Genomic DNA, 13,836 nt, shown 5'->3' on the forward strand with positions numbered 1-13,836 from the left:
AAGAACAGTAAAAAGAACAGAAAGGGGTGGAGATAAAGAAAAGTTGATGAGAAAAAATTAAAACAACAACAAAGAAAAGATGAATTAGGTCAAAACGGGCATAAATAGAAAAGAGGTGGGGGAATGAAAGAAAGGAAGACAACAAGGTCCTTTGGATTTGAATGAAAGAAACAAAGACACACAGGAAGGAATAAAGAGAAAAGAAGCAAGAGAGAAAAGAGAAAATATGAAGAAAGAGAAAGAAAGAAAGAGTGATGGGAAGAAAGAGAAAGACAGGAAGAAAGAGACAGAAAGAAAGAATGAAAAAAGACTGAAAGAAAAAAAAAGACAGACACAGAGACAGGTAGAAAGAGTGATGGTAAGAAAGAACGAAAGAAGGAAAGAAAGACAGACAGAAAGAAAGAGTGATGGAAGACAGAGAACAAGAGACGTCAGACAGTTGTGTCCTCTGTATTTCCTGATCAGAGACTTTGTCAGACTTTATCTCTCCTTAGTTAAACTGACATCAGCGCCTTTACTGTAAACACTGTAGTGACTGTGCACTGTCCACATCATCTCATCAGTCCTCAGTGTCAATGTGAATAATCTATATATATATATGAGCTGCGAGTGTGCCTCTCTCCTCTGTTTACATCCATCACAACTGTGTCCACGTTCCCCAACCTGCAGCACGTGTGTGTGTGTGTGTGTGTGTGTGTGTGTGTGTGTGTGTGTGTGTGTGTGTGTGAGCGTAACAAAGGAGCATTGTCCGGGGCCCCGACACTGCTCCACTACGGCTGGAAAAATCATGGACTTTAAACATGGAAAAGGGAGAGATGGAGAGATGGAGGCAGAGAGAGAGAGGGAGAGAGAGAGAGAGAGAGAGAGAGAGAGAGAGAGCAAGAGAGAGAGAGAGAGAGAGAGAGAAGAAATGATGGAGGAGGAGAAGGAAAAATGTGGCGAAAGTGGCGGTCTTGATTGCAAATGGGATTCCACATCCAGGTTTACTAGAAAAATAAATGAAAGTGTTGCACGCGCGCGCCTGTGCGAGCGCGAGTCCTCCTCGTTTAACAATCAAACTCTCTGTGTGTGTGTGTGTGTGTGTGTGTGTGTGTGTGTGTGTGTGTGTGTGTGTGTGTGTGTGTGTGTGTGTGTGTGTGTGTGTGTGTGTGTGTGTGTGTGTGTGTGTGTGTGTGTGTGTGTGTGTGTGTGTGTGTGTGTGTGTGTGTGTGTGCGTGTGTGTGTGTGTGTGATTTTCCAGCCCTGCCCGGTACCAACTGCGGCAGACGTTACGGTTTTCTTTTCTAATGGTAGATCCGCGTCTCTGCCCAATGGCCTGTCGCTCAAACTGCTGCGACACCACTTTAATGGATAAAACAGTGTCAGCCGTGTGTGTGTGTGTGTGTGTGTGTGTGTGTGTGTGTGTGTGTGTGTGTGTGTGTGTGTGTGTCTCTGTGTGTTCGTGTGCGTGTGCGTGTGTGTGAGAGAGAGATGAGGGAGCGAGGCTGACCTCCGGGGTGAAGAGGTCAGACTTTTCACCACCTTCCCGAGACTACACACACACACTCCTTTCCCTTCCCCTTCATCCTCTCTCTCCTGATCCGTGTGTTCTTCCTCCCCCCTTTCTCTCTCTCTCTCTAATCTCTCTCCCTCCGTGATGTGTTTTCTCCCCCGTCTTCCTGTTTTTGCCCCCTTCACCTCCCCGTGACCTCCCTCTCGTCGCTCCTTATCGCGCCGAAGCCGATCCCCTCTCTCTCTTCTCTCCTTCCTGTAAACGCCAGCGTTACACCTCCGCTGACCTTTACCCTGACCCTCCTCTCCTCTCTTCTCATCCCTCCTTTAAAGTCAAGTTGCGCAGAAAAGCCTTGGTGGCCAGTTAACAATTGCTCCCATTCATTCATCTTCAACCGCTTGTCCCTGTCAGGGTTGCGGGGGGCTGGAGGCAATGCCAGCTGACATCGGGCGTGAGGCGGGGTCCACCCTGGACAGGACGCCAGTCTATCGCAGGACACATAGAGACGAACAGAGACAGACAACCATTCACACCTACGGGTGATTTAGAGTCATCAGTGAACCGAACACCTGCACGTCTTTGGACTGTGGGAGGAAACCGGAGAACCCGGAGAAAAACCCACGCAGACACGGGGAGAACATGCAAACTACACACAGAAGGGTCCCAGCCGGGATTCGAACCGGGAACCTTCTCACTGTGAGGCGACAATTTCTAAACACTATTCCACTGAATCACTCCCCCGGCTTTTTACATGATCCATTTTGCAGCAAGAAGAAGACAAACTTTAAGGAAACGGCAACAAACGTGGTCATTTGTTTGTTTTTGCGATTGCTCGTTGACCCTCACGTCCCCACCCGTGGGATTAACGATTAAGGTAATGGGTCACGAGATGACTGCCGAGGAAGAACTAAAGAAAAACTGATACATGACACAGTTATTTTTTGTTATTAACATGTTTCTGCTACGTCACTGTAGTCCGACTCCCTCACTGTTTGTTCACAAGAAAACTCCACAGGGCAACTTTAACCCCTTAACTTTAGACGTAGAAGACGTTGGTATCATGTGAAACGACATGATCAGGGATTTTACTGGTCTCAACTATGAAATGCTAGGAGGGGATTCACAATACAGAGTTTTCTGAGCAGTTTAAACAGCACAAGTTGAGGTGGTTCAGGATCATCTGGTAAGGATGAACCCTGGGCGCCTCCCTAGGGAGGTGTTCCAGGCACGTCCAGCTGGGAGGAGGCCTCGGGGAAGACCCAGGACCAGGTGGAGAGATTAGATCTCCACACTGGCCTGGGAACGCCTCAGGATCCCCCAGTTAGAGCTGGTTAATGTGGCCCGGGAAAGGGAAGTTTTGGGTCCCCTGCTGGAGCTGCTGCGCCCGCGACCCGACCCCGGATAAGAGGCTGAAGATGAGATGAGATGAAGTGCTCGCCATCCACTCGCCGTAAATTACATTCTTGTGGATATCTTCAATTGTCAAAAGTTTTGATGCCAGAATCACAGCATTGATTTTCCTCTGGTGTTCCTCAACGTCACAGCGTCTTAATTTGGGATTCTGGAGGGATCTATGACCACTCTTGCCAATCCTGAAGTCAAAGTGGGTAAAAAGTGGTTAAATTTAGCACCAAACATTCGTAACAAACGCTGTCACCCCAAAACACTGCTGCAACAACTGATGAGACAAGAAAGAGCCTCAGAATGGCCTCCGCATACGTCCATCATGTTGTTTTAAGTCCTCATACACTCGAAACTTTCAACTTTTGTAAAAGCGCCAAACCAAAACACAATGTTTCAGATTCATGACGACAAAACTTTGACACACATCTAAAATTAACCTTCAGGTTCCCAGCTTTCAGATGAGGTAGATCACGTCTATGTGACATCTTCTGTTGACCTGCATCTCGCCCCTGAACACCCCTCGTCCCCACCATCACCCTTTTTTAAAGAAGTGGGTCACCCGCTGCTCTACTGACCTCTATTCCCTCATCTCCTTCCCCTCTTATCATTAATCCGTGCTCACACGATCTCTCTTTACTTCTTCTCCTTCTCTCGCCCCCGTTACCCTTTCTCTAACCTCACTCTCCATTTTTTTGCTCCGTCCTTCCATCGCTCTTTTTTCTCCTTCCTGTCAAAGTTCATGCACTTCCTGTCCCCCCCCTGCCAGAGAGCCCCACTCAGACACACACGCACACACACACAGAGAACAGAAACAGCCGACCCCTTGGCCGCGTTGGCCCGGTCACAGCCCCTAAAGGCGCACGCACACCCCAAATGTGCAACCGACCCAGTCACGGCCCAGTCAACACCTCCAACCATGTCGCTTTCGCTTTAATGGAGATGAGACACACACGCACACACACACACACAGCAGCAGCAGCCTGGTTGGAGTGAAGCCAGGCTCGAGCCGGAGGCCTCATCTTACAGCGTTGTGTACCTCCAGGGCCGAGCGTTGTACACGAGATGACAGACACTACTTGCAGAAATGTGCAGGTCTTCAGCGTTCTATAACCTGCCAGTTCACACCAGTGAGACTCGTATAGCTGTATCATCTCCATAGCAACACCTCTCTGTACTGTAATTTGTAGCCTCTTAAACTACAAATGAGGACAGAGATAATGAGAGACTTGCCACAGCTGCTTTTATAGTAGTGATCAAACGCTGAAAATACAGTTTTATTTCTCCGATGCACTGCTCTCTTCTCGATAGCGGTGCTCCCTCTCTTCATTTGCTCTCTAGTTCTCCGTCTCTGTCGTTGAGACTCAGTCTGAACACCGCTGACAGTTTGTAAGTGACCTCACCTCACGTTTTAAAGCCTGGTTTTAAAGTCTGGTTTCAGTCTAGACGAGGCGGGCCGATTCAGACCGCTGCAGTGGTTAGACTTTTTTTACAGGTGCTATGAAGTGGAGTGTTGTGGATCAAGTGGAGGATAAAACAGCAGCGAGTGACAGACGGACAGGTGGAAGGTGAGGATGAGGATAATAAAGGAGAGGGTAAACTCACCAGCACGGTGTAGATGTGCAGACAGCGGTACACTGGAGAGAAATCCACCAAGTCCTGGGCTCCTGGGACCTGCAGAGACAAATACCATCACACGGGATCACCTCACGAGACGTCACTGTTCACCGCTCTCTTCTTATATAAAGTCACATGTGTTGCTGCTACTTTCTTTGTATGTTTTGACAACAAATATGTATTTACATGACGTGCAAATGAAGCAAATATTCTGTGTTTTGAAGCAGAAGTTCATCGCCAAAACTTTAAGGGTGTACTCACACTGTCCTTCTGCACCGGGCCAAAACAGGTTTTTCAGGTCAAGCCTAGTGCGTTTGACCAGTGTGAGTGCAACCACTCCGCGCATAACTGCGGCCAGTTTGCCGTCCACGGCCCGTCTGGGAGAGGTGGGCTTTTGTAGAGCGCGTTTGCACATGTACGAGCACGAGCGTGCGCACGTGTACGAGCACGAGCGACGTCATCAATGCGTGTGACGTGTTACGGCGTGATGACGTATAGGCAGCAAGAAGCATTCTCCGAGGCCCAGGTAGTGTGAGTACAAACGGGCCTGGAGGGGGGGACAAGGACCCTAAAGCACGGGGCGCGGTGCGGAAGGACAGTGTGAGTGTGTCCTAAGAAAATATTAGAAAATTCTTAATCAGACTGTGCTCAATTCTTTCTTTTTGTGGCAGATATACTAAAATAATTCATAAATGATGATTTTTACCGTAATACATAGAATTGTCCTGAGCATTTCTCACTTCATTCATGTTGACAAAGGCACAAAGAAGCATCAAACGGTCAGGGTTCGTAAACCTTTCCAAGGTCAAAAAACGCACTTTAATCAGTGCGTCATATGATCAATCACCATTGTTTTAACTTAGCTCTAGTGTTACCAATTATTTTGAGATTTGAGACTGTCAGATAACATTTTTAAGACCTTTTGAAAGAACAGTTGAGGCCTTGATTTTAAGACTTTTAAAGGATCCGCGGGAACCCTGGTAACCGTCCCACATTCCCCTCCTTCCTCCGTCCCTGCCCACATCCTCTTGCTTCTGGAGAACAACACACAGTGGCAGTTTACCCGTTTTCACACACACAAAGCAACAAAACAAAAAAAAGCGTGTGCCCTCTTGCCCTCTGGAAAGGTTGCTTTCTGTAAAATACCAGCTTTGATGTCACACACACACACACACACACACACACACACACACACACACACACACACACACACACACACACACACACACACACACACACACACACACACACACACACACACACACACACACACACACACACACACACACACACACACACACACACACACACACACACACACACACACACACACACACACACACACACACACACACACACACACACACACACACACACACACACAAAGACACACACACACACACACACACACACACACACACACACACACACACACACACACACACACAAAGACACCTTAACCCTTTAAAAACTGACCTCCTGCGGGCGTTCGTTGTTTACATCGTCCTGTATAAAACAATCCAAAATGAAAACCGTAAACGATATCTAGAGCGATAATTATCTTTGGAGCAGAAAGTCGAGGCTTCTGTCGCCCACGCCATCACGTCGTACACTCACGGTGACATCATCAGATAACGTGAGGCTGAAGCGTGCAGATGAAACTATCAAAACGCCTTCACTTGCTCATAAAAATGAAGATATATCAAAAAACAAAACTTCAAATCACCTTTACAGTGTTAAGAAATACTTTGTTCACGTGTCTGCATTAAGAGATGTTTAGGATCAACATGTTTTGTGTGTTTATTTGGTCAAATTTGATGAAAAAACACGTCCGATTTTTGTTTATTTTTTAAATTTATGACACAATTTCTATACTTTTATGACTTATTATGATTTAATGACTTACACAGCCTTTTGGTTTAGGTTGTAGAGGCATCAGGAATATGACACATTTCAAGATACCCCAACAAAGGACGTCATAATAAGCAAAAATACAGACGTATTCGCACTGGCAGAGCGTATCTACTGCGGAGTTCAAAGGGCTGAAGACGGAGGGATGGAGGCGGAGGAGAGGAAGATTGAAAGGCTGCATGAAAACGCATCGTACCTGGAAATGAATGACAAAGACAAGAGAACAGAAGAGACACGGAGGAAGAGAAGACCTCGGGAAAAAGAAAACAGAAAGGCGAGAAGAAAGGAGAAACAAAGAGCTAATAAAAGTAGGATGCAGAGACACAGGGGGACGACTGTAAATGAAGGGAAGGGGAAAAGAGTGGCAGGGGCGGGGCAGGCGTGAGGAGACGGGATGGTTGGCATCGCCGCAGCCATCGGCGCCAACGTGGTCGCAACCTCTGGCGACCGCGGGGTCAGGCCTTTGTTCGAGCCAAGGTCTTCCCATGCAGGAGGTTGAGTCGAGTTTACAGGACGTAAATAAGCGGAGAGGGACGACAGGGACCTTAAAACAGAATGGCAGCTCGGGGAGAGGGGGGTGACAAGTTCAGCTCTATTCTCTGAGACTTCATTGTGCTTCGCTCGAGTGTGAACAAACAAAAAAAAGCACTTGTGATCCCGCGAGGGGTGACCGCAAGAGTTCAGTGCCGAGATGCTTTGTGTTCGCTGAAGGTTTCATCTTTTTGAACCGTCTGTAAACATGTTTTTGATGCACTTCAAACAGCCTAGAGGTCGTCAAACTGCTGGAACGTGGGCCGATGACTTTGGGAGATGATCTGATGGAGTGTGTGGACATTATGGAGACAGGGTTCTTCATCTTTGTGACTCTGAATCACTTAAATCTCCAGAAATTAGAGCAAAAGACAAAAAGTCTTAAAAAAACCTTATTCCTCAGTCACAGGACGTTTAAGTCGCCTATACAGAACATGATGCAATATGACTATTATTAGTAAACCGCCCTTTGAGGCTACAGTTAATAAGAAAATGACAGTAAATAAGTAGCACGGTAGCGTTGTGGGATGACCTGATGGAGTGTGTGGACATTATGGAGACGTGGCTCTTCATCTGTGTGACTCTGAATCACTAAAATCCCCAGAAATTAGAGCGAGACTTTAAAAAATCCTTATTCCTCAGTCACAGGACGTTAGAGTCGTCTATACAGAACATGATGCAGTATGACTATTACTAGTAAACCGCCCTTTGAGGCTATAGTTGTACTGAAAATAAGTAGCATGGTAGCATAGTGATATGTTGCTATGGAAACAAAACACATGGCACATCAACTCTTCAAACTGTTGACAAAAGGTTTTCCTTGATAACGGAAAGTTGAGGTCATTTAAGTTACAATTTTTAAAGAGACAATGGATTTTAAACGTGTTTCCAAAACAAGTTGTTTCAGTCGACGTCACGATGAAACAGACAGCTTCCCTTCCCTTTGTTGACGTTCTTCTGAGGCCACACTGGGACGGGACTCCCACCATCATTGTCCAGGACTTTTCCAGGGATGGCGCCCTAAATCAATATGTTCCTCTCTAATTTCAAAGATGTGTCGTCGATGACTCGAACTGATCTATAAAATCATCTCTTACATGCTGAGAAATGATGACGAATAGATGTTAGAATAATATACAAAGCTACTACAGTTACGAGCCAAATGTGACTAAGGGCGCACTCCCACTGTGCCTCTGTCCCGTGCCCCGTGCTTTAGGGTCCTTGTCCCCCCTCCAGGCCCGTTTGTACTCACACTACCTGGGCCTCGGAGAATGCTTCTTGCTGCCTATACGTCGTCACGCCGTAACACGTCACACGCATTGATGACGTCATGGCGATGCGTGGCTTTGTTTCCAAATCTTTCCGTAGACCTCGGAGTTTTTGTGCGTCTTGTCGACTGTTTTTGAATCTTTTCATCGACCAAATCTGCAGTAAACACTCCACCTCCGCATCACACCAAAGTCAGCCTTTCACCGCCACAGACGTGCTTCACAAAAGCCCACCTCTCCCAAACGGACCGTGGCCGGCAAGCGTACCGCTCCTAGACGCGGTACGGTTGCACTCACACTGGACTTTTCAAAACACTGTTAATGAGATTCTGAACTCATTTAAGCAACTTTGAATATATAAATCTGATGTATTGATATTATTTTCCATGACCATAGGGAGGGATCATAAGTGTGTGTGCGTGCGTGCGTGCGTGCGTGCGTGCGTGCGTGCGTGCGTGCGTGCGTGCGTGCGTGTGTGTGTGTGTGCGTGGTTCTCTCACATCATCCTCCTCTTCATCCTCCACATCCAGAATACCAGAGTCCTGTTCCGACACCGGGCTGCCACCTTGCTCTTCGCTGTCCGTGCCCGCCCCTGCCACCGCCGCCGCTGCCGCCGCCTCCTTTCTGCTGCGTCGACTCATCAGGGCCCTGGGCTGCGTGGAGACGGAGCTGTCCAGCGAGCGCTGCAGCTTGGCCTGAAGCACAAACAACGACAACAGAAAAGCCAAACGGGTCAAATCGAACCCTTTTTGTTTGCTTCTACTTCGGTTATTTCCTACATTTCCCAGAACACCTTTCAAGAGCCACAGAGGAAGAAGGGGAACTTGCTGCGTTGAGGTTTTTGGCTCGACTTCAGAGCAGTGGAAGCTCTTTGATTGTCAGGGTCTGACACTAAAACCAGATGTTTACGGACAACAATGCTCCTCCGTCTGCGAACAAACCCCTGTCCTGACTTTACTTTACTTTACTGCAATTACATTTAATTGGGGAGATAGAGACTTAACGATACACCGAAAGACATAAAGGATCTCAAACAGCATGTTAATCCTCTTAAAGTGAACACATAATGGCTGACATTTGCCCGATTGTTCCCATTTCTAAGGCGGTTTCAGGGGAAAAGCTTAGAAATGCGGATGGTGATGAGATCACTGGCGGAGGAGACCTTTGAGGGAAGACGTGCCACTCCTCGTCCCGTGAAAATACCCATGGAAACGACCTATAAAAAGGGATTCACAAAAGCACCTAAGAATACACCGGGGAGGGGGGAAAATGGCAAGACAGGAAGGGAAGAACAGGAAGGATGAAGAGTCAATGAATCCGAAAACAAAGCCACGTAAAATTAGCGCCGAGGACTTGAAAGGGGGGGGACGGGGGGGGCTCGCGTGTTTGTTCTCCATCAGCGCGTCTCGGACACTTTAATGTATGTTTAAGACGAGCATCTGAAAGCATTTATGGGAATTCCCGGCCAATATAATGCAATAATCTGGGATTATTACTACAACAAAACTCAACCATAATATAATAATGTGTCGGGAACTGTTTACACACCAAGGTATACATGTCACTTACTGTATTCTCCGCACTATAAGGCGCACCGCGTTATAAGGAGCATAGAACAGACGCTACAGTCGAGGCTGGGGTTACGTTAAGGACCACCTCTAAATCCATTGATGCTAAGCTGGCGTGCTAGCGCTGTTGCCTTCAGTCGAACAGTGATTGTACGGACACTTCTACTTGCTGCTCTCTGTTCAACAACCCACTGTTGGAGTTTGTCCTCCAGCTGCAGCCGTCTCGCTCTGTTCCCTCTAAACTCTGTTTAGTCTTCTTTACTCGGCGCAGGTCGTCTCGTTGCTTCCTCCACTTCGGCACCATTGATTGGTTCATGTTAAACTCTCTGGCGGCTGCTCTATTCCCGTGTTCTACTGCGTGACTAATGGCCTTGAGTGTAAACTCTGCGTCGTAAGCGTGTCTCTTAACAGGAGCCATTTTGGGCTCTTTACACAAACACACACATGGAAATGAAACGGCACGCTTCACGCAGTCGTATATCTCAACATGCACCGCGCGTTACTTCTTCTACGGGGGAAATAGAGTCGGCGGCTGCTCACCGTAGTTGCGAGACCTGTTGTGGCTCAATATTGGTCCATATATAAGGAGCACCGGATTATAAGGCGCACTGTCGGCTTTTGAGCCTTATAGGGCAGAAAATACGGTAACAAATAAAAAGAAGAAATATAGATATTGTTCCAAAGATGTGGTTGCACCACCTGACATTTTTCAGGTGGTGAGGTTGAAAATACGTCAGAAAAGGATTTTAAAAATTTTGAAAGTATGTTTTTACAAAAAAGCCTTGTTGAAACGCATTGTTCCGACTTCAAAAATATGATTTCTGATAAAATAAACTTTATTAATTTACCTTTTTAAAAGCTTTATTTGTCCCAGACCCGTGCATGAGCACCTTAAGTGTTTCTGAAAACATGTTATGTGAGAAATGGACCAAACAGTAACAGAATATTGAGTCTGGCGCCGTCTAGTTCCATGATCCTGGTGAACGCTGAACACACCCTGCAGACAGGAGGGCGATGCTGTCAGTCATCGTCTTGAACCTGACGCACGGGAATAAACGGTTGCGATCGCTCCGTCAGATCTCACGCTGCTGGAAATCTGTGTGGTGCCCTGGAACCAGATGTACGTCTGGTTCCAGGGCGTTTCTCGATCTGGGGCCAAAAAGGATCGAATGCAGGTATTGTCTGACTGGAGAAGTCTGATACTACTCAGTACTGAGCGGCCCTATAAATATGTGCTCACCTGCACGTTTAGGTAACAGAGCGATTATCTCTTCGGTGAGGTTTCCCATAATAAACAAACATTACAAAAAAAAGCTGCCAGAGGGAAATGGAAACGCGGTCCGAATGGAACGACTCTCCCCCAGAACAATGCAGCGTCCAGTCTAATGTCTGATGCAAACTCGTGTCCTGTCTGTGTCACCGTTTAGGGGAAAACAGAGAGTATCATGGGGGTTGGGTAAGCGGAGACACACAGGAATGTGCCGCCTCTTTTGAGGAAAGAATAGGTAACAAACAATCTCTGAAAAACACTCGGCAATGAGAACTCTTGAAAGAGGCAAAATACAGAAAAGAACAACAGAAACGCCACGGACCTTCAAGTGAAGAGTCTTGTTTCGTCAGTGAGACTTTTCTCTTTTGCGTTGCATTCCTTCCCAATCCGCCCGAATGGTCGTTTTCTTTCTCTCCGCGCAGAAATTAACATAACTACACCTCGAAAGACGTCAACGCATGAAAGACGGACACGAGAGGGGAGTGAACGACACAGAAAAGCATCTTTTCCAACAATACGCGGCGCTGCAGACGCAGACGTCAGCACCTACGTCACGCTGTACTCTCTCCGCTAAGGGGCTGAATTCAGTCTCAACAGGTGATGTGTAGCCTGAGGCATCCATTGGATAGAAAGCTTTTAAACCCAGTCTTTTGTCGCTTTTCTCTTCAGGGGTTGGTATTCAGGGGCTGGGGCACTTGAAGCTCAAGTGCGGGAATGCGCGTCATCTCTTGCTCACAAGCCCGTGGGAGAAGAGGGAAAGCAGAGAAGGGAAAGATGGGGAAAATATATGTAGGAGGTGAAGGAGAAAAGAGAAGGGGAAAGGTAGTGAAGGAGAGAAGGAGGCGAGGAGGATCCAAACGGCCTGAGAGGAAGGGAGAACCAACCGGACCAGACGAGGGACAGGGACCAGAATCGCAGCCACGCTATAATTCATTTAGTGCAAAAGTGACTAAATATTTTTTAAGTGATCGGGTTTTACACTGCGGCGACGCCACGAGGCAGCCCCGGGTTAAATATGTGTTCGCTGACAAGCTTCAGGGCGACTTCTAGTCCTCTTGTCTGCGTTTGCGGCCTCGGCGCGCGAGTTGACAAGAATTGCAAGTGACAGGGCAAAGTCGCGGTGATCGCTTTGTCGACGTGTGGTTCAAACTGGGCCGTTTATGGTGGAAGAAGTTGCAACAAACTGTCCCTGAAAAGGAAACAAGAGGTTGTTGCCGTGTTTTAACTGTTATTTTGGAAAACAGATAATTAGCATTACTTTCAAAACAAAGGTAACTATAGCCAGCAGTTAAGTTTGTTTTCCAAAAACAAACTTTAACTGCAAGTTGTTTCGTTTTACAGAAGAAAAAAAAGACAAAATATACTTAAAGATCAGATTTGAAGTTGCTTTCCAACTGCTAGTGCACTGACAGAGAGTAGGTTTCACACATGCATTGCAAACGTTAAATTACCTCGACAAAGAGCACAAATGTCTGAAAGACTTGGACCGAACAGGATCGAACAGAGTTCACCCTGCCAGCTCCCTGACACAAAGACCGTTAAATCTCCGTCTTGGTGACGTTTCTATGATGTTGCAGAAAAATTAAACCAACCTCAGACGGTGAAGAAGAAGGGTGATTTACAGGTTGAATGTGGAGAATGAGCAGAACTCCGCCATCTAGTGTCTCAAGATCGTCATCGCAACAACAAAACATAAGTCCAGCAGTCGGGTTGCCAGGTTGGTCAGACCCGGCCCAGTAGCCTACAGGTGACCAGAGTCTGTTTGAACCCGTCCCCTCCGGCAAATCGCACCATAAAAACAAGAATTAGAGGAGTTTGACTGACAGTTAGTGTTAGCCGTTAGCGTGAGCCGTTACAGCAAAGTAAACATGAAAGTTAGCTTAGCGATCAAGGAGAAGCGTAGCCATGTGGGCGCGCGTTTGAATGGCGTTTCTCTCCTTTCTCTCAGTCCATGGAGTGAATGCTCGGCCTATAGTGACTCTGGTTTTTGACCCGTCTCCAGTCGCTCAGCTGCTGGGACAAAGAACGCCCCCTTTCTTTCACCCAGTGGCAGCCTACAGTAGCTGCACCCAACAACAGACAACCCTGGCAACCCACAATGCCGGCAGCTATTGGCTGATACATCAACAGAATGGGACAGAAATGTTTTAAAAATATCAATTCAGACTAAATATATTTTTTAAGAAAAAGAAAAAGCAATACTTTCATTCTGTTCCCCTCAAAACGCTCCGTGGTTGTATTATTTAAATAATGATATAGCTTTTAATAAAGATTCTATATATTCAACCTTTAATTCAGTTCAAATCATAGCAAAAGTGATCTCAGGTTATCTCATATAGGTCTAAAGCACACTAGGATTTATTTATGATTTACAGAAACCCAACAATTCCCCCATGAGCAAACAGCAGCAGTTAGCAAAATTTAAAAGTTTGCTTTATTTTGGTAAGGTAGGTATTTGGTATTCATACTAGTATTGTAAAGCAACTCAAAAGTACACTAACCCGCTCTATTATGTAGTAAAACATCTGCATATTGAATGCCTCAGATCCGGATCGGGGTCAGAATACCTGGCCGGGACATGCCCACTCTAATAGATCACTTTTTGGCAGGCGGACCTCGAAACAGAAATAATGGTGTCCGATGGCGGTGAACTGTGGAGCATTATATGGCAGACAATAAAGGCTGAGTGACTGACACGACGACCTATAACAGTCTATTTCGTTTTCTCCCGTGATGGTTCAATACGGCGGCCCAGCGCGTGCCCTCCGCCACCCCCGC

The 13,836-nt window shown here is 46.7% G+C and overlaps 2 protein-coding genes across 5 annotated transcripts in view; both read right to left on the reverse strand.

Moving 5' to 3' along the window:
• exoc6b (exocyst complex component 6B) overlaps positions 1-13,836 on the reverse strand; it is a 344,934-nt gene that overhangs the window by 312,644 nt on the left and 18,454 nt on the right. For all 3 annotated transcript variants that reach the window (XR_014593720.1, XM_083937108.1, XM_083937107.1), the window contains exons 7-8: positions 8,721-8,915; positions 4,499-4,567 (exon numbers count right to left, since the gene is read on the reverse strand). Coding sequence is in view for 2 of the 3 variants with exons in the window: in XM_083937108.1 (XP_083793234.1) it covers positions 4,499-4,567; positions 8,721-8,915 (264 nt within the window). In the remaining variant the exon portion in view is untranslated. The remainder of the gene's footprint in view (positions 1-4,498; positions 4,568-8,720; positions 8,916-13,836) is intronic.
• Positions 1-13,836, reverse strand: part of LOC310964115 (ankyrin repeat domain-containing protein 46) — a 223,827-nt gene that overhangs the window by 36,403 nt on the left and 173,588 nt on the right. The window lies entirely within an intron of this gene.

This window comes from Echiichthys vipera, assembly GCF_963691815.1.
Source record: "Echiichthys vipera genome assembly, chromosome: 22".
NCBI lineage: Eukaryota > Metazoa > Chordata > Actinopteri > Perciformes > Trachinidae > Echiichthys > Echiichthys vipera.